Below are 25,273 nucleotides of genomic sequence, written 5' to 3'. Positions count from 1 at the left end.
GGCTGTGCCCCGCAACGGGAGAGGCCGCAGCAGAGGGAGGCCCGCATACCACAAAAAAAAAAAAAAAAAAAAAAAAGAACCACAATGTAGGGGCCCTTGCTCTAAGAAAACCAAGTTGTTTTTATATTTTGGCCACACCACACGACATGCAGGATCTTAGTTCCCCGACCAGGGTTTGAACCCGTGCCCCCTGCAGTGTTAACCACTGGACTGCCAGGGAAGTCCCAAGAAAACCAAGGTTTTTGACGAATCTATAGTGGTTAAGGCACCATAGCATAGGCAAAGGGACAGATAACTAGACCAATGGAAAACAATCCACATGACAGAGACCCACTCAGGCACAGAAGATGCTTGCTGCATGGCAGAGCAGGCACTGCTATCAATAAATGGTCCTGATGCAATTAACTATATGTATACATGGAAAAATGAAATTAAATCTCTTATTTTCACTACAGACAAAAATAAATTCCAGGGGCTTCCCTGGTGGCGCAGTGGTTGAGAGTCCGCCTGCCGATGCAGGGGACATGGGTTCGTGCCCCGGTCCGGGAAGATCCCACATGCCGCAGAGCGGCTGGGCCCGTGAGCCATGGCCGCTGAGCCTGCGCGTCCTGAGCCTGTGCTCTGCAACGGGAGAGGCCACAACAGTGAGAGGCCCGTGTACCGCCAAAAAAAAAATAATAATAATAAATAAATAAATAAATAAATAAATTCCAGGTTCACCAAACAGCCATAAGGGATGTGCAGAACTTATGACCCTGGGATAAGGAAAGGTTTCTTAAACCAGACCATAAAGAAATTTGGCCTTTGGGAAAAAAAATTGATAAATTTTTTTATCAATTGGAAAAATGAATTTTTTTTTTTTTTTTTTTTTGGTGGTATGCGGGCCTCTCACTGTTGTGGCCTCTCCTGTTGCGGAGCACAGGCTCCAGACGCGCAGGCTCAGTGGCCATGGCTCACGGGCCCAGCTGCTCCGCGGCATGTGGGATCTTCCCGGACCGGGGCACGAACGGCATGTGGGATCCTCCCGGACCGGGGCACGAACCCGTGTCCCCTGCATCGGCAGGCAGATTCTCAACCGCTGCGCCACCAGGGAAGCCCCGAAAAATGAATTTTTATCAATTGATAACACTTACTGATAAATTTAATTTATCAGTAAAATCAGATACATTGATATATTTCATTCCATTAAAATTAAGGACTTCTGTGCATAAAAGGCACCATAAAGTGAGTGAAAAAATAAACCACAGGCTGAAGGGATATATCCTGGATTACTATCCAGAATATACAAGGAATGCCTAAAATAAAAAGAAAAAGCCAAATAAGCCAATAAAAAAGTGAGCAAAGGATACGAACAAGCAATTCACAGAATGAAACATAAAAAGTATGCTAGATCTCTCTAGGAATCAGTGATATGAAAATTAAAATCATAGTGAGATATTTCACACACTTCAGATTAGCAAGAATTAGGTCTGAAAATAGGAAATATTGGTGAGGATGTGAAGCCAAGGGAACTGTCATGTATTACCAGTAAGAGGGCAAACTGGCATGACCACTTTGGAGAACAACTTCACAACGCCTAATAAATTTGCAACAGCACGCTGTATTCAGACCAGGCAATTCTACTCAGAGGCATGTGCCCCTGGAGAAATGCACAAGGGGTCATAGGTAAGAATGTTCATTGTAACAAGGTTTATAATTCAGAGAAGAAAAAAAAAGAGAAACACCTCAAGTGTCCATTAAAAGGATAACAAATAAATAAACTGTAATATATCATACAATGGAGTGACACTTAAAATGAATGAAACAGAACTGCCTGTATCAATGTGAATGAACCTCACAAAAACATAATGTCAGGCCAAAAGTAACTGCTGAAGAATATGTCCAACATGCCATTAAAATATGCAAACCCCACACTATATATTTGTATAGATACTAAGAAATGCGGTAAAAGTATAGAGAGATGCGTGGGAATTATAAGTGGCCCCTCAGGGGTTCCCTCTGGTGAGGACGGAGTGTTACTCAGGGAAGCTTAACCACGCGGTGGGCTTTAGTTCTTGGGCTGGATGGTGTGTGTGCACAGGTGATCATAGTATCAGCCACTGTATTTCCAGATCTCTGAACATTTCATAATAAAAGGGGAGAATATTCTCAGTGAGTGCATTTATTAAGCACTGACTGTGTGCCCAGCCCTGACTGTGCCAGAAGCCATGGGGACCACACGAGGAATGTCACCTCTCCTGTTCCTGCTGGCTGCTGTCCTGAGCTCCCTACCCTCGGAATCCCTCCTGCCCTTGAACCCAGCCCTTCTGGCCCACTGCCATCAGTGCAGAGGGCATGGGAAGAGCCTGGTACTCTGGAAGGAATGGCTCATCTAGGTTAGACCTAGGAAAGAAATTTTCCATGGGAGCTGACAAGCTCCAAAGAGAGCAGAATCTCTAACCCGCTGAGGTCTTGTCTAAAATCATACTGAATTCCCGATGATTTGTTACATATGCTCACTGGAGAGGACTTCCCCTACTCCTATCACCCACTGTTAAGGTGTGGGGCATGTGCTTTGTGTGTGCATGTGTAGTGTTTGTTTTTCCTTTTTTGCAGTATTATACGCACACATTTACACAGCACAGATTAGACTAAGTACACAGTGTCGTAGCCTGTGTTTTCAGCCTCATAGTCTACCACATAGATGGTGTGGGTTCTCTGGACATCTCTTAGGAGAGGAACCTGTTGCACTGCTGCTTCGGCTTGGTACCCCCTCCTCTATTTGGGGACAGAACGGCAGGTGAGGCTGAAGCAGCCCCCTTACCTGAAGCCCAGGAGGATGGCCGAGGCGATGACCAGGGCGGAGAAGGAGAGTGCGTAGCCCACCGTGTAGATGATGTAAAGGGACAGGAGCTGCTGCTCCGGGGAGTTCTGTGTGCACACGGGGGACACAGTGTACAAGGGGTGGCCCACAACCTTCCTCTCCCACATTCTTCTTTCCCGTGGGACAGGGGCAGAGGTGGGGCCCCAACTCAGCCCCACTGGGATCCTGGAACTAAAGAGAATAACCTATGGTGATGGTCCTCGGATTTCTAGGGCCCTGTTCTAAGGCCAGAGAGGTGAACGCACACCACCTCCGTCCAGAAAGCATGGTGTGCAAAGCCCGTGAGGCAGGGGGATGGGAAGATGGCCACAGACCAACTCGCCAGATGCCCAGGTCCCTGCTCCCATGAAGCTGGCACCTGCTGCTCCCTAGCTCGCCGGTTCAACTCACTCGGTCCCCTCGCTTGGACTCCTCGCACTCGGACAGGTCCCTCCAGGGCAGGCTCGAGTTGTCCTTGTGCAGCCACAGGCCATCGGTGGTGCAGAACCGGTACACGTGACCCTGCAGCACTGGGGCGGAGACACGCAGGAGCTGAGCCTCGGCCCAAGGCCACCTGCCCCTCACCCCTCTCCACCCTGGGGGTCACCCCAGCTGCCCCAGAACTGACCCCTCTACACACACACACACACACACACACACACACACACACACACATATGTGTGGGCCTTCCTCTCCTGCCATGTGCCTGTATGACCCACCCACAGCCTTTCCTTTCAGCCACCCTGGAATGCAGCTTGATGAATTCACACTATTGAGATGAGACCGCGCTAGCCCATTTCCACACCCCTGCCTCAAATCGTGCTACGGACAAGGTTTGGTGCTGACGAGCAGTGGCCCCAGCAGACCCACAGCCACCCTCTGAGACTCCTGATTCACAGAACTCAGGCCCCACCTTCCTGGGCAGAGCAGACCCCAGGAACAAAGTGGGCATAGAGCTCTTGAGAGAAAGAAGGAGACCCAGCCCCATCCTCGGGGAGCCCCTGAGGGGAGACACAGCCCTGCCCTTAAGAAGCTCTAACCTGATGGAGGAGACCCAGTCCTATTCTCAAAGATCATCTGATTTAAAAGGAATACATAGTCAATGGCAGAGACATAGCCCTTAGAGACCCTCTGTTCAAAGGGGTAGTGAGGGGGGAGGGAAGACCAGCTCTTCCCTTCAAGTAGCTCCAAGTAGCTGGAGATGGAGACTGTCCTTGGAGACCTCCCCCAGTCTGAGAGTGGGGAGACACCCAGCCCCTGGCCTCAAGGAGCTCCTAGTCTGAAGGAGGAAGGAAGCACAGTCCCTGGCTTCAGAGAATCAAGACTCTCACAGAAAACAAAAACCAAAAAGTGCAGAAAGGCATGACATAAATGCAAACCGAGAGAGATCAAACACAGGCCCAGCAGAGTTGGGGGTGGGATGTCCCTGTGTCCACTCACATCCCGCCTGGGCATCTGGCGCTGAGGCGACCACCCTGCCTGGCCTCGCTGTCCGCCCACCCAGGGAGGGGGGTGGCGTGCGGCCCCAAGCTTGCAGTGAGATCACAGGAGGGGACAGGGGATTACTTGCGTCTGAGAGGAAATGTAAATCTGACCCCTGGGCCAGGAAACTGGGGACAAAAGTGGGGAGTGATTTAGCATAGGGGGATCAAGGAGGGGAGCTGGAGCCAGGACGAATTTTAAAAGATTTAAAAATTCTAAAGGACAAAAGATTTTAAAGACCAGCCTCCCAGCTGTGGGGAGAAGGCTCAGCGTGAAGGAGGCAGCATGGAGAAGCCGCGAGGCCCTGGCTGGCAGTGGCTGCTCAGAAGTTTCCAGGTGGAGAGGCAGCAGTAAGGACAGGTCTGTGGAAGAGGATCATTAACATGAGTGCCTGATGGCGGCAGCATCAACCCCAGGGCCCACACCACCAGGGCCGGGAAGGGACGCACCATCTAGGACGGGGCTGTATTTCACAGTTCACAAACCATCAACCCGCCCACTGCTGCCATATTCCAGGACACCTTCACTTCAGGGGCCAGGGACACAGCTCTCTGCCTGCACAGTCAGGCACCTGCAGGGCCTGCCAGTGGGACCCTTGTCCACGCTGAGCCGGTCCCTGGCTCCCGGCTCACTCTCCCCTTTCTCCACTCCCTTTCAGAGACCCTGACCCGCTTCAGGAGACAGAGTTATCTGGTAATACTGTGGGGTGAGTCAGCTTGCGGCATCACTGCTTCAGGAAGAGAAACAAAAGCCTGAAAATCTAGTGATGGGACTTCAGGCAGTGCGAGGAGCAGTGTCCCAATAGCCCCCTGACTCATTTATGAACAAAATCAGGAAAGGACAAAGGCAGAGAAGGGGAGGCACCAGGTCTGATTTAAGCAACTACAAGGGCCCCCAAATGTCTCTCTTATCTGCTGCATGGATGCCTGGGATTCTTCACCAGGGGCTGAGTCTTCTGATATAAGAGCAAAACCAGTCTTCAGGAGTCGGTGACCCCAGAGCAGTGATGGGGATCTGGGCTGACTCCATGGAGAGTGAGACTGATATCAGAACCTTCTCTGGAAACCCATTTAGATGGGAGGAAATGGGGAGAAAAGAGGAGGCAGAGGGGCCAGGGGAAGGGAGAGGACATCGCAAAGGGGCCCAAACTGTCGAAGAGCTGTGTACCCAGGACGCAGCCCGCAGCAGTGTGACCCTAATAACAGCCACTTGCCCCAGCTGGCACAGGGTCTGGCATACAGGAGGCACTCGAATTGATGTTTTCCTTCCTACCTGCTCCTTTCAAACCCTCTCTGCAGGCTGCTCACTCACAGAATCAGGTTTTGAACACCTGCTGTATGCCTGACACCTTTGAACATCACGACCACTTTACACGGTAGGCACAGCAAATCCCACTTTGCAGATGAAGCAACTGAGCCTCTGAGAGGACAAGTGACTTGCCCAGGGTCATCCAGCCAGGAAGCGGCAGAATCAAGATTGCAACCCTCAGCTCTCGGCCTCCAGAGGCCAAAAGTCAGCAGCCAGATTCACTGCTAACAGTCAACAATGGCCATGTGCCATTTATCTGCCCTTCCTCCAGGCTTGGATTTGCCAACATTCAGCATCCTCCCAGCAGGTCCTCTTGCCAGTTTGGGCCCCCGGCACCCTGCCATTCCTGGGCCCTCTGCTCAGGGCAAGCTGGGAGGGTAGGGAGGCACTGTGTGCACAGATGTATGTGTTACTGGCACAATGTCAAGGGATCACTGTGTCCCTGTGAAGCTCAGTGAGCCTATGCCAGTGCGTCTGTCAATTATCCTTCATTAGCAGCAAATATTAAAAGCCAGGGCTGGTTCCTGGCTGGGCTGTGGTCCCCAGGTGCCCATCTCGGCTGGAGATGGGATGGGTCTGGGCACAGTCCGGCTTATCGGCCCAGCTTTATCTGGCCCAGGTGCTGCTGATAAATCATAGCCAGAGGCTTGGCTCTGGTCTTGTCAACACCAGGAGGCAGCCAGCCGCATGCCAGGAGGCCTAGGGATATTTCATTAAGTCAGACCCCGGTGCTGGAACTAAAACCCCCAATTAAACACTTCCCCTCCCGGAAACCGCAGCGGCATCTGTAATCAAGCTAACAGCCACCCTTCCACGTGGACGCGGGCACTCAGGGCTGTGGAGAGCCGCTCATGAATCCATTAGCTCCTGCATCCTGGCAACAGCAATGGCCAGCACGGACTCCTGGGCCCCCATCTCCTGGGCCGGGAAGCCAAGATTCAAAGCGGGCAGTCATAGGCCCTTCCCCAGAGTGCTGGAATGAGGGTCAAAGGCAGGGCTCGAACTGAAGGTGTCCACTTGGGGTGGGGGGGAGGGGCAACGCATCACATCACGGCCTAGGAGAAGGAGCTCGGGTTCTGAACGACAGACTCAAGGTCAATCCTGGTTCGGCCCTCAACCAGCTATGGGACCTTGGGCAGAGGTCTCAGTTAAGGCAGGGCTCGAACTGAAGGTGTCCACTTGGGGTGGGGGGGAGGGGCAACGCATCACATCACGGCCTAGGAGAAGGAGCTCGGGTTCTGAACGACAGACTCAAGGTCAATCCTGGTTCGGCCCTCAACCAGCTATGGGACCTTGGGCAGACCTCCCCAGGTCTCAGTTTCCTCATCTGTAAAATGGGAACCATGATAACTTCCCAGGTCTGTGGTGTGAGGATTAGGAGATAAAGCATGTGAAGTGCCTGGTACCTGGCTGGTCTTCAAAACAGAGTCACAGTGAAAGACCTGCTGCCACCCCCCTGCCCCCACCAATTCCTCAAAGGAGTACCCCTTCACTGGGGGCGGGCTGGAGCTTAGGACACCGCCTCAGCCGGAGCTCCTCCAGGGCCAAGCTGGGGCCTCGGTTTCCCTCTGGCAACCCCGGCCTGCTGTAAAAGCTCAAGGGAGGCACCTGTCAGAGTTTCCAAGAACTGTGAGTTATAGACAATTTTTAAAACATTTTATGACTCTCCTATAATTAGAACCAAGCTAACAGGTAGGGATCAGGAGGGGGTGCAGCTAATGAGACTGGAATGATTTGTAATGAGCAGATCAGCTGTTTGTGGTTAAACAAGGCTGCTGGAGGGCCCTCGGGTGGCAACAGGCTCTCTGAAACCACTCCAGCCTTCTGGTTTACAGAGAAAATCTTGTGGACGCAAGGCATCTCCTTTGAACGCCTTCCTTCCTTGACTCACCTGTTCCCACCCTCTCTGTGCAATCCCCAATTCTGAATTAGAGGGGTCAGAATTCAAGGCCTTGGCTGGGTTCCCTGGGACACTGTATAGTTCTGAGACCTGGCCTTGGCCCCATCTCTGAGCCTGACATCCTCCCTTCCTGGAGGGCACTCTTTCCCCCTTCTCCACCTGCCTGTTCTTCCAGGCCTGGCCCCGATATCACCTCCCTCTGGAAGCCTTCCTGATGCCACACCCCAGGCAGAAAAGGTGGATCTGACCTCCCTCAGCACCACTTCCCGGGCCCCTGAGCTGACCTCTTCAGACCCATGGGGAAGGTCACCCCTTCTCCCCAATGCCCACATGCTCACACATCCCTAAGTTCTCACTGACACCCCCAGCTCCTGACACAGACCTGCCCCAGGGAATTGTTCTGAATTTAATTCTTTCTCTAGTCACTCATTCCTCTTCCCTGCTCTGCACCCCAGAAGGCTGACCCCTGTGGACAGCATCGCTTGGGCTCTTTGCCCTCCGCTGGGTTTGGCCAATGGGAGGTACCAGCAGAAGGTAGGAGGGTGGAAGGAGAGAGAGGCTGGGGTATTTCTCCCTTGCTCCCTTCTTGCCTTGATTCTGAGGTTCTGGCAGTGGCTTTGCCCCTCTGTGGCCAAGGCCCTGCCCTGCTGGTGGCCTCTCCATCACCACGACCTCCATCTGTTCCTGCCCCATTCGGGTCTAAGGATGCTAAAGCTTCCCACTGTTGTGGTCCTTGGTGCTTTATGTACCTTTTTGGCCCCTTAACCCTGCCCAGCCTCTGAAGTGGCCCCTCCATTAAATTCTTTTCAAATTCCCAGCTGAGTGTGTTTTCTGCCAGAACCCTGCCTGAGACCCATCCCCCTTGCTTCTCCCCACTTCAAACTCCCACTATGACGTTTTTCCACAGTCTTCCCCCTTGATCAGCCCAAGAAAGTTCCAGAACTGCCCCCTTCCTGCTCCCCCATGCTCTGGGAGGGGGTGAGGGAAGCCCCTAGTGCCAGCTTCTGCCAAGGAGAACAGCCAGGACAGGCCAGAGACAGCAATTATGCTGCAGGAGCCCACGGTGGGTGTCTCTGCAGGTCCCTAACTCAGAGAGAGGGGAGAGGGAGGCAGAGTCTGTGATCCCACGTGTCAGAAAAGGGAGTGAATTAGCTTGGTGAGTCAGGGGAGGGGGGCGGGGGCTGGCAGGGGGCCTGCACAGTGGCCGTTATCTTCACGGAGAAAGCAATAAAACCGTGTTCGCTCATAAACGGGCACCACCAGGACCTATTTCCTGCCCAAATAAAATTAAAGGTGATGGATAGAGCCAAGAGCGGCAGGCAGAGCTGGGGGCAGCTTAGTGCTGAGTGATAGGCCCTGTCCTGCGCCTGGCTCCCTGGGGTCTAGAGGCCTGGCCCTAGCTGGACAGGCAGCCAGTCCCAAACCATTGGGGAGCAAGGAAAGTGTGCGTATTGCGGGAAGTGGGCGAGGTAGGTCAGGTAGGTGGAAGAAATTAACAGCAACCATTTTTCAAGAACCTACAATCCTCCCAATACCCCCATCACCTGGCTTTATCCCATCTCCCACACGGCAAGCTGAGGCACAGAGAGGTCTAGAAATTCATTCAAGCTCACACAGCCACTCAGAGCAGCATCAGGCAGAACCATAAGATTGTACAACTCGACTTTTTCATCTCCAGGGAGAGGGCAGAGGCAGCTCACTGCCCTCCCTCGGGGTGTGACCAGCCAGCAGAGGCCCAGGCCACTCGCCTGTCCCCATGCCCAGAGCCACGTGCACAGGAACACACACACACGCACACATACGTGACCGCACGCTGGAGGAAGCCTGGTGTAGCAGTGAAACATGCTTACTCTAAACTAGACTGCTCGGCTTATCCCTGGGTCTGCTACTCACTCGCTGTGTGAGCTTGGAAAAGTCACTCTTCACATCTCTGTGCCTCAGTTTCCTCCTCTGTAAAAGGGGAGGGTCACCAGAGTGCTTGCCTCGCAGGGTTGTTGTGAGGATTAAATGAGTGTAGGTGTGTAAAGTGCTTACAGCTGGCCGCAGAAATGCTGCGTGAAGGGCACTGATCTGCTCTGTGTCTTACGCAGGCGCCTGCCTGTTTCCAGGCCCAGGCTCTCCCTGTGCACCTCAGGGTGGGGTGGGTATACTGGGAGGGAACAGCAGGAGAGAGTCTCCTCAGGACTCCTGCCTGGGCTTCATCTGACTCCAGTCCTGTGTTCTGAGGTGCAGCTCACACCGGGCCCTGCCAGGTGCCCTGATGTTCCACTAAGGGGCTGCCTCTCCCGGGAAGCCCTCTAGCTTCGCAGAGTATGACCTCAATCTCACACTTGCTTCTGGGCCAGTTTCTGCTTGGTCTCAGGCCCCTTCAGTGCACTGTAATTAAGAGCACAGGCTGGCTTCAAATCCTGGCCCTGCCATTTACCACGTCATCTGGAGCGAGTGACTTAAACTTTCTGGGGCCTCAGTTTCCCTATCTGTACAAAACAAGCATACCCACGGGGTAGTTGTAAAGATTAAATGAATACTCGGCTTTTAGGGCAGGACTGGGCACACAGCAGGCACTTAATTAACATCATTATTATAAAGTAGTACCCTTTCTCCCTTTCTGAGACTGTGAGCTCTTTGAGGCAAGGACGCTTGTCTCCTGTTAGCCTCCCTGGTGCCTGGGACAGGTGGGTGGGTGTTGGGGGGCACATTGACTCCCCTTCCAGTCAGAGCTCCCCCTGCAGCCTCTATAGATCTCTGTACTCCAAAGAGTCACACCTTTCCCAGTGCAGGCTGTCCCCTGCAGACAGGAGTGAGCCGGGGAGGGCCTGGGGGGCAACTTCACCAAGGCCCCGATCACTCCTCCCGTCTGGGTTCATCTGAGCAGTGAACCCCTGAAGAGTCAGGAGGCGGCTACAGGCCACTGCCAGGTGGGCGGCACCTACAAACACACACATTACACACACACACACACACACACACACACACACACACACACACACGCATAAACCACATTCTGCTGGGCTTCTTAACTCAGGATGGAAAATGTTTCAATGTAATTAATCTCCTTTGTAATCCTTTGAAAACCATTCTTCTTAGAAGGGGTCCATAGATTTCATCTGATAGCCAAAGGGGTCTAGAAAGGATAAGGACCCCTGAAAAGCCTTGACTAATATGGAATGGGGGGAATATTTTTGGTTAGTGCTTAGGTAAGGCAAAGGGTTGAAAAATGGGTTTCCTTTCATCTTTAAAGTTAAAAAAACTATGTTTGTGCAGTATTTGCCCCTGCTCTCCACCTGTAGGTGGGTGCATCAGAATCTCTCTCTCTCTCTCTCTCTCTCTCTCTCTCACACACACACACACACACACACACACACACACACACACACGCATCAGAGCAATGACACCTCTGAGTAACCCCACCCCACACCGAACCCCCAGGAACCGTTCCTACCTGACTCCCTTCCTGATGCAGGAGGGTGCTCACATTTCTTTCTTAAGTCAGACGCCACGATTTCCCCGCAGACCCCGCCTGCCAGGACGGGCCTCAGGCCCAGGTTACACCGGATGCCACCCCCTACTGCTCCCCACCCCCAAGGAAAGAAAGGCAGACCACCAGGAGGAGGCCCAAAGACCTCCTGGAGCAGGGAGGCTGTGTCTCAGGGGAAAGGAGGCAGCACGAACCCCGCGCCAACTCCACTCCCACCCCAGCCTCCTGGGCACAGGGCGGGGGAGGGGACTCACCGCTGCTGGCCCAGGGCAGGTACCAGGGGCAGCTGACGTTCACGAAGGAGCCCGGCGGCCCATCCGGCCAGCAGGCGTAGTCATCGAAGGTCCGGTTGCAGAACAGGCCTGGTGCAGCAGGACGATGGCATCTGAGTCCCAGCCTGGCCGGGGCACTTCCCCCCAAGTTCCCCACCAGGGAGGCTGCCCGGCAGAAACCTGTGCTCGGCTCACCTCCACTGAGGCTTCCTATCCACCCAGCACATTCCCACCCAGCAGGTGCCACTTATCAGCAGTGGGCCTTGGAGCAAAGTACTTAAGGTCTCTGTTTTCTCACCTGGAAAATGGGGTTGACCCCCCCGCCCAGCCCACAGGGCTTTGTGGGGACAAATAGCATAGCTAGCATAGATAACCGAGCATAGTAAGTGCTCAATAAAGGATCCTCGTGGACCTGTTATTAAATTACACACCACGGATGAGGGGGACGGTAGCTCTCCAGGCTAAGATAACCCTCCTCAGGTGACTGGGTCATGACTGCAGCTCAGGACTGGAACACAGGCCTATCAATCCTCTGCTCTTTTTTTATTCTTTTTTAAAACATCTTTATTGGAGTATAATTGCTTTACAATGGTGTGTTAGTTTCTGCTGTATAACAAAGTGAATCAGCTATACGTATACATATATCCCCATATCCCCTCCCTCTTGCATCTCCCTCCCACCCTCCCTATCTCACCCCTCTAGGTGGTCACAAAGCACCGAGCTGATCTCCCTGTGCTATGCGGCTGCTTCCCACTAGCTATCTATTTTACATTTGGTAGTGTATATATGTCCATGCTACTCTCTCACTTCGTCCCAGCTTACCCTTCCCGCTCCCCGTGTCCTCAAGTCCATTCTCTATGTCACTCCCCCTAAACGTTTATTACCGTAAGTACGTGGGTTGGGCCTCCGAGCACGGGGGGGAAGTGCTGAGGAGGATGCAGAATATAAAGGCCAGGTGTCTGCTCCTGAGGGGCCCCAGTCAGGAGCGAGGGGGAACACAGCAGCAACGAGGCCGCACCCCAAGGCATAGGGTAGATGAGGGGTCCTAGAAAGGCAAATGATGCCCAGCCAGGCGTGGGACCTCCCAGCGCCGTGGGGAGCTGGTTGGGTGCACTCACCTGTGGCTGGGGCTGGAGCCTCGGTCAGGAAGCGCTGGCACTGGCGTCGGTATTCTCGCCATTTCTCCACTGTCTCCGAGAGGGACACGGTGGCACCCTGGGGAGAAGAAAGAAAAGGTGGCCCCTTAGGTCCAACCAACCTCTTTTTTATGCCCAACCCCCCACACACACTTGGTTTCTTGATCTCCAGGGGACCTTAGAGCCCCAAACTCCACAGGCTTTGGCCATCTCTGAAAGAGGGTGACAACACAAAGAGGGGCTCCAGGTGGATGTTTTTATATCTTTATCCCTCCCAGGGCATAGCCTGGGGTGTAGTAAATGTCCAGCCAGTGGCTACTGAAAGGACACTGTTGGGGGTGAGTGGGGGAAGGGCCACTGGCTGGGCGTGTGTCTCATTCATGGTTTCATCTGCCCTCACCCAGCAGAGAGAGTTCCTGCGGGCCCTGGGCTTTGTGACTGCCACGGTCTCCTTTCCAGCACCCACTCAGCCTTCCTGCGAGGTTCTCACACTCTCGTCCACCAGTCTTGAAGGCAACACGCAGGGCCAGAGTGGGAGAGGGGCTCAGTCAAAGTCACACAGCACCCCAAGGAGCAGAGCTAAGGCTAGGACCTGGAGTCTCCCAGATCAGTGACTGTGACGGAGCAGTGGAAGGTGTGGACTGAGGTGGGATTCAGTGCTGGTAATGCTGCCCATAGCATCCCTCCTGCAAAATGCAGTCATGTTACCTGGGAGGTCAGCATGACCCCCACTGTCTCCTTGTAGCATAACAACACAGATCAAATATTCAGCTCTATCAACTGCAGGAGAAGTCCTGAGGACATGGGGTGAAGGGGTCAGAAAAGTTCCAGAACACAGAGATTGGGTCTGCAATGGGAGGGGTCCCCCTCTCCATGAGTAGATAAGGTAACAGAACTGGCTTTTTAGCAGAGACCCAAGCAGATGCACCCAAGTGAGAATTATCCATGTCCAGACGTTTTAGTGTACTTCTTTAGATATGTCTTGGGACTATGTTTCTTTTTTATTTGTATTTTTTCCTGAACAGGCTTAAGATTATAAATATTCCTCCTTTAGAGCCTGCAGACACACAAATGACCAGGGAGCCTCTTGTATAAAATTTAGGACCTATACATAATTTAAAACAAAATTTCACTTTTTGAAATCACAAAAATATACATGCGTGCTGAAATTAAAACAGCTTCATTTTGGGAGCTTGCACCACCCTTGATGGGTGGTGCCCTAAGCACACTGGATCTGGTTTCCGGGTAATCCTGCCCAGATTTAAGCTGCGTTGGGGCTTATAAGACACTTCCCCTAAAGACACAGGTTGTCTTGGGCTCATCCCTGGCGGCACAGGAAGCCCTAGGGAGGGGACAAAGCTTGCTTGACAAGCAAGGGGACAGTCTTGGAGTGAGTGTGCTGAGGCCACAGGCAGAGCTACCTAAAAGACAGTGCTCTTCTGAGCGCAATGGTCAAGTGTATTTGTTAAACAAATAAATAAGGAATCAAACCCAACAGCGAAGGCAGTGTCAGTTTTAGCTACAACTGAGGGGTCAGCGCAGTTTTCACTAGTGCCAGTCCTGGTGGATCCACCCCCCGACCCCCACCCGCTTTCCTTCTCCTCCCCGGAATGCAGCAGCTGCTGGTGGTCAGGGCAGGGAGACCAGGGAGAAATCCCACCTGATCTCTCTAGGAGGAAAGCAGGCAGCTAGCAAGGTCGCTGCTGGGAACTGGGGCAGAAGGTGTGTCTGGGGCAGGGAGCAGGGACTAGGAAGCCCATGGGAACCAGAAGTCTCAGGGTGGGGAGAAAGGCAAAGGACAGCACCAGGAAGGCCAGCCTGGCCACCAGCACCCCAGAGAGCTTCGAGACAGAGGCAGCCCTGTCACCTGCTCGTAGCAGAGCCTTGGACAAGAAACTATCTTCAGACGGGGGCTCCCTGAGGGCAGGGCTGTGTCGCCCTCAGGCTGGGGCTCCTTAAGAACAGGGGTTGTGTCCCCTGCCTCAGATAGCTTCCTGACAAGAGGGGTCCACCGTCTGCCTCCTGCCCCAGCTGAAGTTCTCCAAATACTGCTCACCGCACCCACCCTGCCCAAACACACAAACTACCAGACCTCTGGCCTCTCCCCACCTGGCGTTTATGGAAGTAATGCTGTGCCAGGCTCTGGGTGGGGGAACGGACTGGGGGGACATGGGGAGCGCAAAGATGAAGGCCAGGGCCCTGGCCTGAGAGAGTCCGCAGGCTACTGGGGTGGGGAGGTGGCAGCAAGTGCTCCTCGGGACACAGCAGAGAAGGCAGCGGTGAAAGTGCTCCGGGAATGGCTGGGGCAGGGCTCGGTGAAGACTTGAGAGCCCTGGGGGACGCCGGGGACTGTAAGCTGGGGTTGGCGGAGGGAAGGGGTGTAGGGAGAGACTGGGCCCAGCAAGGGCAGAGGGTGGGCATTTCAGCAGGAGGACCCAGCAGGAACGAAGGGGCAGAAGTGGGGACATCGGTGCTCTGGTGAGCAAGCAGAAGACAGCCTTGGACTGATGTTCAGGAGAATTTTCTGGGCCAGGGAGAGAGCAGTAGGCACGACCTGGGACAGATGTGCGGCTCCGGTCTGGAACAAGGCTGGGGTCACCCGGTGCAGCAGGGCCCAGGGGCTCAGGGGAACACAGTTACACAGAGAAGCGTGAATAGCCCTGGCTTTGGGCTCAGAGCCAGGCCTGACCCTGGCTCTCCCATAAATTAAGTTTGTGACCTTGTGCAAGAGTTTTAACTTCTAGCCTGAGCTCACACCTACAACAAATTGGGAATAACAATAGTCCCTACCTCCCCGTGAGCATTAAGTGAGTTAATGCTTAGAAGGGCCCCTGGCACGTGGAAAATCCACAGTCAACGGCAGCTGTCTTCGATTTCTGCTGTTGACAGGAGAGGGCAGAGCAGACAGGGCAGCCAGGCTTCCCGGGGAGTCCGGGTCCCACCCCTCCCTCATTTCTAGGATCAACAAACTCCCAGCAGGAGGAAAGGAACATATTTTCCTGCCAAGGACCGATCATTCTGCTTAATTTGTGGCATCTTCCAGCTGCAACATAGCCATTAGCAAAGCCTCCATGCCCCAGGGCAAGGAACTGAGGAGGGGCAAGGCCCTGCCCACCAGCCTCCGCTCCATTTCATCCTCCGGTGATGTGAGTCCCCACTCCAGGCCTGGTGAGGAGGGGCTGGGGGTGGTAAGTGGTGGGGAGGATGCAGTGGTGGAGGCCCCTGTCCCTCAGAGGCAGCAGAGCTGGCCGGGAGATCAGGGCAGCAGTGGGGGGCCCAGCGGACCAGGGTGAGGGCAGCTTGGCAGTTTTTAGAATCAGGACTCACTAGGCTTCATGAGAGTTCTCTGATGGGGGGTAAAGGCAAATGGGGACAATGCCTGGGGCAGAGTTTACAGTAAGGAGAGGGCAACTCTCAGATCCAGGTGTTTGGGAAGGAAGCAGGAGGTGACAGAGAAGATGCCAGGAAGGAGTGGCGGGCAGGAGAAGCACTGGACAGAGAGTCACACGTCCTTGGTTTAAATTCCAGCTCTGTCTGTTAACGTGGGACTGATGGGACAAACTTTAATCTTCTGGGACCTCAGTTTCCTTATCTGTAAAATGGGCATATTGTTCTTTTCAAAGAGTTCCTGTACAGATCCAGCAAGATAAAGTAGTGAAAACCTTTAGGAATTATCCAGCCCTGTACGAGTGAGCAGTGTTCTGAGGAAGAAGAGCAGGAAGAAAAGGATGTGGAGAGGGTGAGGGGCTTTCCAACACCCTAGGACAGCACGCTTTCTCCAAACACTGGCTGCTAATGTGAAGAATTCCTCCGGCAGTTTCATTTCTCAGTGTGAATAAGTGCATCAGATTCTTTCCTTTTCTGGGAACCTTTTTGATTGAGGGGAAGGAGGAAAGAGAGGCCACTAAGGTGGGAAAAATGGGAGAGGGCCTCCCCAAAGGAAAAAGAGGGCTCCAATGACAACTCTGGCGCCTCCCAACAGATGCAGCCCTGCATCTTCCCTGCAGCTCCTCCCAGGACCCCTGCCTCCTTCTTCTCTGCCCAACTTCCAGAGCCCAACCATCCCCAAGGCCCTCTGAGACCTGGAGGGATGGTGCTGCTGGACCCCGGGCTCTTGGCCCCATTTTTTTTTCCTTATAGACTCCAGATACATGAGCAGAAGGGCAGGGAAAGGAAGACCACACACACATTCTCGCGTGCACCAGACCCCTCACATGGATACACTGTCACACACATTATCACATGTGTGTGGAGCACATGTTTACACACTAAGACATGACACGGAGTCTCTCTCCCACACATGAACACATAGACTGTCAGGTACACACACACACATACACATACACACACACACACACACACACACACACACACACACACACCTTGACTGACATATACTCAAGTCACACTGTCACATGCATAGATACAGAGAAACAGACACACATTGTCACAAGCACACTTTTCTCACCCACACACAGACACACACTGGCAGACACTCATTCACACACTAAGATGTCTCTCTCATACACACAGAGACCTTCCCATAGATGCAGTATCACACTTGGAGTCACAAGCACATACACACCGTCAGACACACAATGACATGCTGAGATGTTTCATACACAGGGACGCACAGGCAGGCTGTCACACAGAGGGTCACAAACAAGTACAGAGGAGAAACGGGTTCATACAGCCCACACCCCTCTCCCCATGGTCCCTCTCTCTCTACCTGTCTCTATCCTGTGTCTTTGTATCTCTATATCTCTGTATCTCTCTATCTCACACGCACACAGAAGAATCTGTTCGGGGGCAGGCTGCAGCTAAGGAGCAGCCTGTTTTTCCTCAGAGCAAGGCATCCAAGGGCAGGATGTGGTTTCTTGGTTGCTCCTGCCCTGGCCCCCACCAGACTCCATGTCTGGGAGGGAGCCCAGCTCAGGACAAGGTCCACGGTGACCACCGCGCACCCTGGACTCCATCCACCCTTCACTAGAGTGCAGAGGCACGGGGCCTCCGACAGCCCCCCTCCCAGCCCTCTTCCACTGCCCTGGAGAAAGCTTCCAGATTCCCGAGGACAAGTGGGTCAGATCCCCCAAGTGACTAAAGCTGCCATTTCAGGGCGCCAGCCTCCCAATCCTCTCCATTACCCCATGGGGCAGGGCTCGTGATCGCTATTTACAGATGAGGAAACAGAGGTTCCGGATGGTCAGATGTCCTGCCCAAGATCACCAGCTAACCGCAGACCTGATATTGGAACCCGGTTTTGTCTGGTTCTAATTTGGAGTGTCAAAGTCTTGCCCGTCACCTCAGTAGACCAGCTCCCTCACAGGGGTCTTGCGGAGGAAAATTATAGGGGAGGGGGTGGTCCTTCCCGGCAACAGTGAAGGAGTAGCCTAGGTCCCCTTCTTCAGAGGACAGTTCTGCCACCCTCCTGCCTGCACCCCCTTCCAGCCTGGCCAGGCTGACTGTGGGCAGCTCACTCCATTTTCCCTTCAGTCCCACCTGGGTGAGCAGGTATTAGGCACCAGCCCAGCCCTGCACCCCTCTGTCCTCTCTGTTCCTGGACTGCTGGGTTCACCTTACACAAGGAACCCTCCTTTGCTGAGATTCGTCCCCCCCGGCAGTGACATGAAGGGAGCAACCTAGTCTTGCTGATCTCATGGACGGAAAATAGAATACAGAATTCACCATTGTTTAGAGTCACACGCGGGCATGAGGTTGTGTCGCAATTACTGCAGTCTGACCTCAAAGCCTGTCACTCAGATCTCCACGGGTCAGGGATGCTCACAGCAGGGCACCCCCCAAAGCTCCCCCTCTCTGCTCAGAGCCTGGCTCATCCTGCCCTTCTCTGTCACCCCAGGACTGTTATGGCCCCAGGATATTGGGCTTTTGGCCCAGGGCTGAGGAATGAGGGGTGGGAAGAAAGGGCAGGTTCAAGGAGCCTGACTCCTCTGGGCAAAGGAACTCTGGGGAGAAGACAGGCAGCATCCAGAACCTCTCCTCTTCCCTTAATCCAAAGTCGGTCTCCAAATGGCCTGGAGCAGGATAGGACCAGGCAGCAGAGCCTTCCACCCCAACCCCGTCCCAGCCAGAGGAGGAGGTAAATGTGAGAGAGAAGCAGGTAGTGGGTCTGCAGTTCTGGCTCCCCAAAGATCCCACACACACCAGGGAAGCCAAAGTCTGGTTGAGCATCGGGGTGGGGGGGGGCAGGCAGTGCTGTGGAAGGAGACGTCTCCTGCAGCTAGGGGCAGTAGTTGGGCTGGGGACAGGGAGAGGGAGGGAATGAGTCTGGAAAAAAACGTGGGGGCCGAAGAAGGGCTGGCACCTTAGCTGGGAGGCACATCTGTCCAAATCTGGATTCTCAGCCAGGGGTGGAGTCGGCCCTCATCAAAGACCCCTCCTCCCGCCTCCCACCTGCGCTGGGACAAATTTCAAGGCCTGTGAAAGCCCCCTCCCCAAAGCTCTTCAGGTCTGGGGTTAAGAGTGGGAGGTCACGGGAAGACACGGCTCTCTGGCACAGGAAAGCCTGCACCTCCTCTCTGCTCAAGCATCTCACAGCATCTCTGGACAACTCCTCTCTCCTAAAGCAGGCTGACCACAGCCCCCAGCCCAGGAGCCTGGAGGCAGGAAAGGCAGAGAGGGGCTGCAGGGGTCCACCTGTGGTCAGCCCTCCAAGGGCATCCAGGAGGCCAAGGTGTCTCCACGTGTCCCAGTATGGGCTCTGGTGCATGTTGACCACCAAGGGCGTCAAAATGGGGGTGTGTCCGGCGAGTGTGTGAGGGGAGGCCTGCCTGCTTCTAGAGGAAGCGTTTGCCTTGGCGCTCGGCTGGGGACGGGGGTAGCTCTGGAGTTCCAGCTGGGAGGTCAGGGAGAAGGACAGCAAGCTGCCACCGCAGGGTCCCTGGGACTATTAGTTAAAAGCTGTGCTGGGGGGCTGGTGGTGGGGGGATAGAGCTGGGGGTCCACACCCAGACCTCTCTGCCTTCCCAGGGGGTCTTTGATAGTGAGCGGGGGCACGGCGGGGAGGGGTCTGGGGCACAGTGGAAAAGGGGAGGTCGGGGAGCTCGGGCTGTGGCCCGGCCGCTGGCACGGGTTTGCGGGAGACGGAGTTGGGAAAGTGGTCGGGGGGAGATGCGGCACAGAAGTCAGCGCAGGGCGGCCGCGGGACAGCCGGTGGCCCGACAGAGGGGCCCGGGCGGCCAGGAAGGGGGCGCCTGGCCGGGATGCGGGAGGCGTCCGCCGTCCGAGCCCCCACCTCCGCCACCCAACTCTCCAGGTCCCACTCCCCGAGGCTTGGGTTCCCGCCCCCCTCGGTCGCGGAGTTTCGCTCAAGTCGCGGCCGCCGCTGCCCGGACGCCGCGCCCGCAGCAGCCCACGCCGCCGCCTCCCCCGCCCCGGGGCCCGCGGGTCTCACCTGGGGGCGGGGGCAGGCCCTGCCCACCGCCCCGAGTAGCAGCAGCGCCAGGCGGAGCGGCCTGGGGGCGCCGGCCATGGCGGGGCTCTCAGGACTGGGCCATCGCTGCCACCTGCGGCACCGCGCGCGCCACTGAGCCCGGGCGGCGCGGGCGCGGGGGAGGAGCCGGCGCGGGGCCGCCCCGCCCGCAGGAGGGGCCGGGTGGGTCCCGGCTTTCTGCCCCCGCCCGCGGAGGCCCCTGGGCCCAGCCACCTCCGACCGGAGGTCCCGGGCCCTGCGCTCCGCGCTGGCGCCGCTCGGGTTCGGGCAGTGCAGGAGCCGGGCCGCCCCCACCCCACAGCCGGCCTTCCTCCCGGATCCCCCCGCTAAAGAAAGCCAAACCACCCCCCAGCTGTCCAGGATACCCCGTAGGGGACTGAGACTGAGAAGCGCACGGGACTTGGCCAAGGTCACACCGCCAGTCAAACCGCTTCCAGAAAGTGTAACCCCAAGAGCTGCGAGTGGCTAGTAAGACAGATCCACCCGGCGGCGTTACCCGGTCCCCAAGTCCTCTCCTCATTCCCGGGTTCTGTCCCGAAGGCAGCCCTGGGACAACCAAGGTTGGGGGGACAATGACAAATGGATCAGTGGAGCCCTGCCGGTGGGGAGGGTCTAGAAGGTCCCCCGACTCCCGCAGCCCCCATGGCCCCTGTTCTGAACCACTGGGCTCTTATAACCCCTGTGTCCCTGGGATAACGTGTGCCCAAGGCTGTCCTCTGTGCCTCCTGCGTCTCTGTCTCCCTGCTTCGTGGAGGCTCTGCATTATGCCTGCCTTGTAACACGCCCCTCACCCCGCAACGCAGTGCAGGCCAGGGAGTAGGGTGGGACACAGGTTCACCCTCACCCGGGCTGTGGAAGGCAGTGCTAAGAAGGCACTGACTTTCTGTTCCCTAAAGCCAGTGTGGAGTGCCAGTGGGAAAAGGGAATTACACCCCTCTCCCAAAAGAACTTTGATGTCACTATTAGGAAGGGGGGCGGCAGCAGCACTCAGCTTTGACCTACCATGGGGCATGTCTGGACCATTCCAAAGGGAAAGGGAGCAGCTGTTGGAGTAGCTGCTCCTCAGGGAGAGAACAGGACTTCTCAAATCCTAGAGCACCGAGGAGGGGAGGAGGGGGGAGGAGGAGGGCGGAGGAGGGGGAGGGGGAGGAGGGGGAGGGGAGGGGGAGGAGGGGGGAGGGGAGGGGGGGAGGAGGCCTCCAGTGGGAGGAACCAGGGGCTCCCATTCGCCAAGAGAGGTCTTCCTGTCCTGCAAGCTCCCTCTCACTACCTGACAGTCATTTGTTCCCTCCTCTACCCAGAAGTCAGTCTAACAGTCACCTTATGTGCCACTTAGGCTGTGAGTGACAGAAAACCCCTAATAACAGTGGCATAACCAAGGGCTCTGTTATGTAAAGCAAGGCCAGAGGTTCAGCTCAGGGCTGGAGCAAAGGCTCCCTGACCATTAGGGTCTCCAGCTCTTTCAGTTTCCACCATTCTCATGGTTCAGGGCTTCAACCTAATGATCCAATGTGGCTGCTCCAACTCTGGCCATGATATTCAAATTCCAGCCAGCAGGAAGGAGTAAAGGGAAGATGGGTGCACCTCCACCAGTAAGGAGACATCCTGAAAGAGGCAGCCATCAATTCCACACCCCATGGTCCCCACTCAGACACATGGGCACACTTAGCTTTGAAGGAGGCTGGGAGAGTACCCTTAATTCCAAACAGTCACTGGCAAGGTTAAATACTAGGGCTTTTATTACTCTAGAAGAAGGCAAGATAGATAGATAGATAGATAGATAGATAGATAGATAGGCAAACGACTTGCAGGCTCTGCTATATGAGGGCTGGGGGTTGGGGAGAAGAGGAGAGGAGAGAGGAAAATAAGGGGCTAGAACTGAGTTTTTACCATGAAATTATCAACCTCCAAATTACACTTAATAAATGTCAGTTGAACACCTGCCATGAGCCACACACTGAACTAGGTCCTGGGCATAAAGTGGTGATGCAGTCTGTATCCTCAGAGGGATAGGAATGGAAGGGCTGCAATGCCGCTTTCTAGACTAACACTAACCATGAACAAAAACAATAGCTATCAACATCACATACTGAGTTCCCTCTCTGGGCCAGGTGCTGCCGAATGCTTAGTGTGCCCTGATCTCCTCAAGTCTGATGACCAAGTACTATTACACCCGTTTTATGGATGAGGAGACTGAGGCTCAGGGATAACAAATGAGCTTCTCAGAGAGCAATGCTGGTGTTCACCCCAGGTCCACCTGCCCCCAAGGCTGGTGCAGGAGAGGGGACAGGCTCCAGCTCTGCCAGCCCGTCTTGGGAGCACCTCCCCTGTGGCTCCTTCCTCCTCAGCCCAGACCTCTGGGTCTGGCTCCTAACCCCTACGCCCAAAGCTTCTCCCATGGCCCTAAAGTGGGGTACCCTCAGCTTCCACTAAGAGAACTTGGTTTTCAGGTTATTTTCAGAAATGGGAATGGGAGCAACTGATGTGTGCACCTGAGGAAAAGATGCTGTAAGGCCCTGGACCTGTGGAGACAGACCCCAGAGCAGGCCCCCCACCTCCTTTGCTCCTGGATGAGGGGACCCTCTCTTCAGTGGGAAGACTTGGCCAGTGGGCAGAAAGGAGTCTTTCACTTGGGGGAAGGTGAGGAGGGAGGGAGGGGCTAAGCAGAGGGAAAAAAGAGCGGGGGTGGGGAGAAAAGAAAGAACGGCTAAGAAGGACAGGTGTCTCTTGTCCATATAGTTCAGGTTCCTTTCCAAGCTCCAGGTTCCTAAGAAGCTTGTTTATTTTCCAAAGTTCAAGACCATATCCCCATTCTGGTGGACCAGATGAGGAAAAAGCCAAAATCTTCTAGCCTAGTATAAATACACATGCGCGCGCACACACACACGCACACACACACACCCCTACATACAGATCTTAGGCTCTGTCAGTCCTGGGTTCAAATCCAGCTCAATCACTCACTGAACATCTCTGAGCCTTGGTCTCACAGTCTGTAAGATGGGGATAATAATAAAGGTCAATGTTTACTGAGTACTTGCCTTGAGCCGGGCAGTGTTCCAGGAGCCTCGTGAGTGTTATTCCATTTAACGCTCACCATCGCCCTCACCCTAGTCATTGCCTGGAGAGTCTGAAGGTTTGCTAGGAGGAGACAGAGACCACAGGAGCAGGCCCAGGAATCTGTTCTGCCAGGAGCCGGGGGAACATGGCTGTCAGCAGCTCCCGGAGTGAAGGAGAATGTCCCCGAGGGATGCCCCGAGGCAAGGGCTCCACCCCTCCACTTCCTGCTTCTCTTCTTGCAACCCTGTCCTCTGCCCCGTGATCCGGTGCTTCTCAGAGCAACCCTGGGTTGTGAAGTGGGATCACTTTTGTCCCCATTTTACAACGGAGGACCCCAAAGTGCAAAGCAGTGGAATAACTAATCCAAGATAGGTCAAGATAGCCCAAGAGAGCCTGGATGCGACCCACCCAGACCTCGTACACTGATTGCACAACCACCATCACGCCTCGCAGGATTGTTGGACGATCAGAAGCGGCACTTGCCCAGAATCTGGCACTCCTAAGTCCTCGGTAAATGGCAGTGTTAACACTGCCACCACTGTTATTCCCCATGGCCCTCCATCTTCCCAGCTGTCACTGCCCCAGCTGAGCCAGGTCTCAGCAAGGCAGCAGGGATGGCTGCTAATGCCCAGGGCTCCAGCTCAGTCCATCCCTTCCCGGTCCAGGTGGCTACAGCCCAGTCCCCGGGGTCTGGGGGAGGGAGGAGGCTAGCTGGAGCCAAGAGGCCCTTCCCCCTGTGCAGTGCCTCTATCGCTGCCCCCCATCCTCCAGCCCAGCCGAGCCTCCCACGTGCTGGGTCCTGTTCAGGTCTGGGCAGTCAGCTGGGGAGGATTTACAGCCTCTTGAACTACAGTGATTATTGCTCTCTTGGGCGGATGCAGCACAAAGTATCACAGCATCGGTTTCCTAACTGACTCTTCTGTTGAGGGAGAAGTCAGTGTGATGGCTCCCACTTTACAGGGAGGGAAACTGAGTCCCACAAGAGTCAGGGGATTTGCTTGAGGTCACTTAGCAAGGTGCGGGCAGGGTTAGTGGAGCGAGGAAGAGAAAGCAATTGAGGTGAGAACAGCAAAATTCCTCTCTCTTCTCCACTTGGGGACTCCGGCCAGAAGTGACTGGGGCTCCTTCTGTCTCCCCTGGGAGGGATTCATGTCAGCAGTGGGGAGTAGGTGAGAGAAAACCCAGGGGAGGGAGAGGGTCGTGGGGAGAGGGCCTTAGTGAGAGTGGTAGAACCAGTGAGGGGGCAGGTGTTGCCCTAGGAGCCATCTGTCCCCTTCCTTTTAACAAGAAGATTGCGTAGCAGAGCTGGCTAGATGCTCCCCAAATATGGTGTGTGTTTGTTTCCTGGGGCTGCTATAACAAAGCACCACAACTAGGCAGCTTAAACAATAGAAATGTATTGTCTCACGGTTCTGGAGGCGGGAAGTCTGAAATCAAAGTGTCGTCGGGGTTGGTTCCTTCTGAGAGTTCAGAGGGAGAATCTGCTCCAGGCCCCTCTCCCAGCTTCTGGTAGCCTCGGGCATCCTTGGCTTGTAGATGGCATTACTCCCCGTGTCTTCACATTGTCTTCCCTCTGTGTACATCTCTCTGCGTCCAAATTTCCCTTTTGTATAAGGATGCCGGTCATATTGGATTAGGGTCCACCTTAATGACCTCATTTTAACTTGATTATGCCTGTAAAGACCCTATTTCCAAACAAGGGCACATTCTAAGGTACTGAGCATTAGGACTTTGAGATACCTTTTGCGGGGGGGACACAATTCAAACTATAACACACGGAGACCACATTTCCCAGTCTCCCTTGGTGTTTAGTGTGGCCAGGGGATTGTGGAGGAAAGTGGTATAGGTTCTCTCCAGGCTTGGCCCATAAAACCTCCCACGCAATCCTCCACACCCTCTCCTCCCCCATCAACCAGCTGGACACAGATGATCCAGTGGAGAATTCCAAGGCCCACAAGACAGAAGGAGCCTGGGTCCCTGGATGACTGCATGGAGCAGAGTTTCCTGCTGACCTGCCCTGGATTGCGTGGTGTTAAGCCACTGAGACTCGGAAGCTGACTTTCACCACAGCTAATCTACCCGACAGACACAGCCGGCGTGTGCCCCTGGGGGCAGGGCTGGTTAGTCCAGGCAGAGGCCTTGGGGAGGTCCCCTCTTTGTGGCTGTGAGTAGGTGAATGAGACCCCTCACTCTGGGCCCATCTCCTCCTCCCCTTCGTCCGTGGACGGCAGCATCGCAAAGGGGATTCTGGATGGTGTGGCCGTGGCTCCTATTTGTCCTTATCCATCCGGCTCCTCTCTCTAACCTTCGCCCACAGCTGTTCCCACCTGTTTGCCTTTTCTCCGGAG

The 25,273-nt window shown here is 54.9% G+C and overlaps 1 protein-coding gene across 1 annotated transcript in view; it reads right to left on the bottom strand.

Annotated features, from left to right (window-relative positions):
- Positions 1 to 19,919, bottom strand: part of GLP1R (glucagon like peptide 1 receptor) — a 32,961-nt gene extending 13,042 nt beyond the window's left edge. The window contains exons 1-5 of the mRNA XM_024122049.1: positions 19,830 to 19,919; positions 12,401 to 12,497; positions 11,265 to 11,372; positions 3,254 to 3,372; positions 2,804 to 2,910 (exon numbers count right to left, since the gene is read on the bottom strand). Coding sequence (XP_023977817.1) covers positions 2,804 to 2,910; positions 3,254 to 3,372; positions 11,265 to 11,372; positions 12,401 to 12,497; positions 19,830 to 19,907 — 509 coding nt within the window. The 5' untranslated portion in view covers positions 19,908 to 19,919. The remainder of the gene's footprint in view (positions 1 to 2,803; positions 2,911 to 3,253; positions 3,373 to 11,264; positions 11,373 to 12,400; positions 12,498 to 19,829) is intronic.
- Positions 19,920 to 25,273: the final 5,354 nt, after the last annotated feature.

This window comes from Physeter macrocephalus, chromosome 18 (genome assembly GCF_002837175.3).
Source record: "Physeter macrocephalus isolate SW-GA chromosome 18, ASM283717v5, whole genome shotgun sequence".
Lineage (NCBI taxonomy): Eukaryota > Metazoa > Chordata > Mammalia > Artiodactyla > Physeteridae > Physeter > Physeter macrocephalus.
The sequence above is the reverse complement of the archived record's forward strand: the minus strand, read 5'-3'. Positions and strand labels throughout refer to the sequence as shown.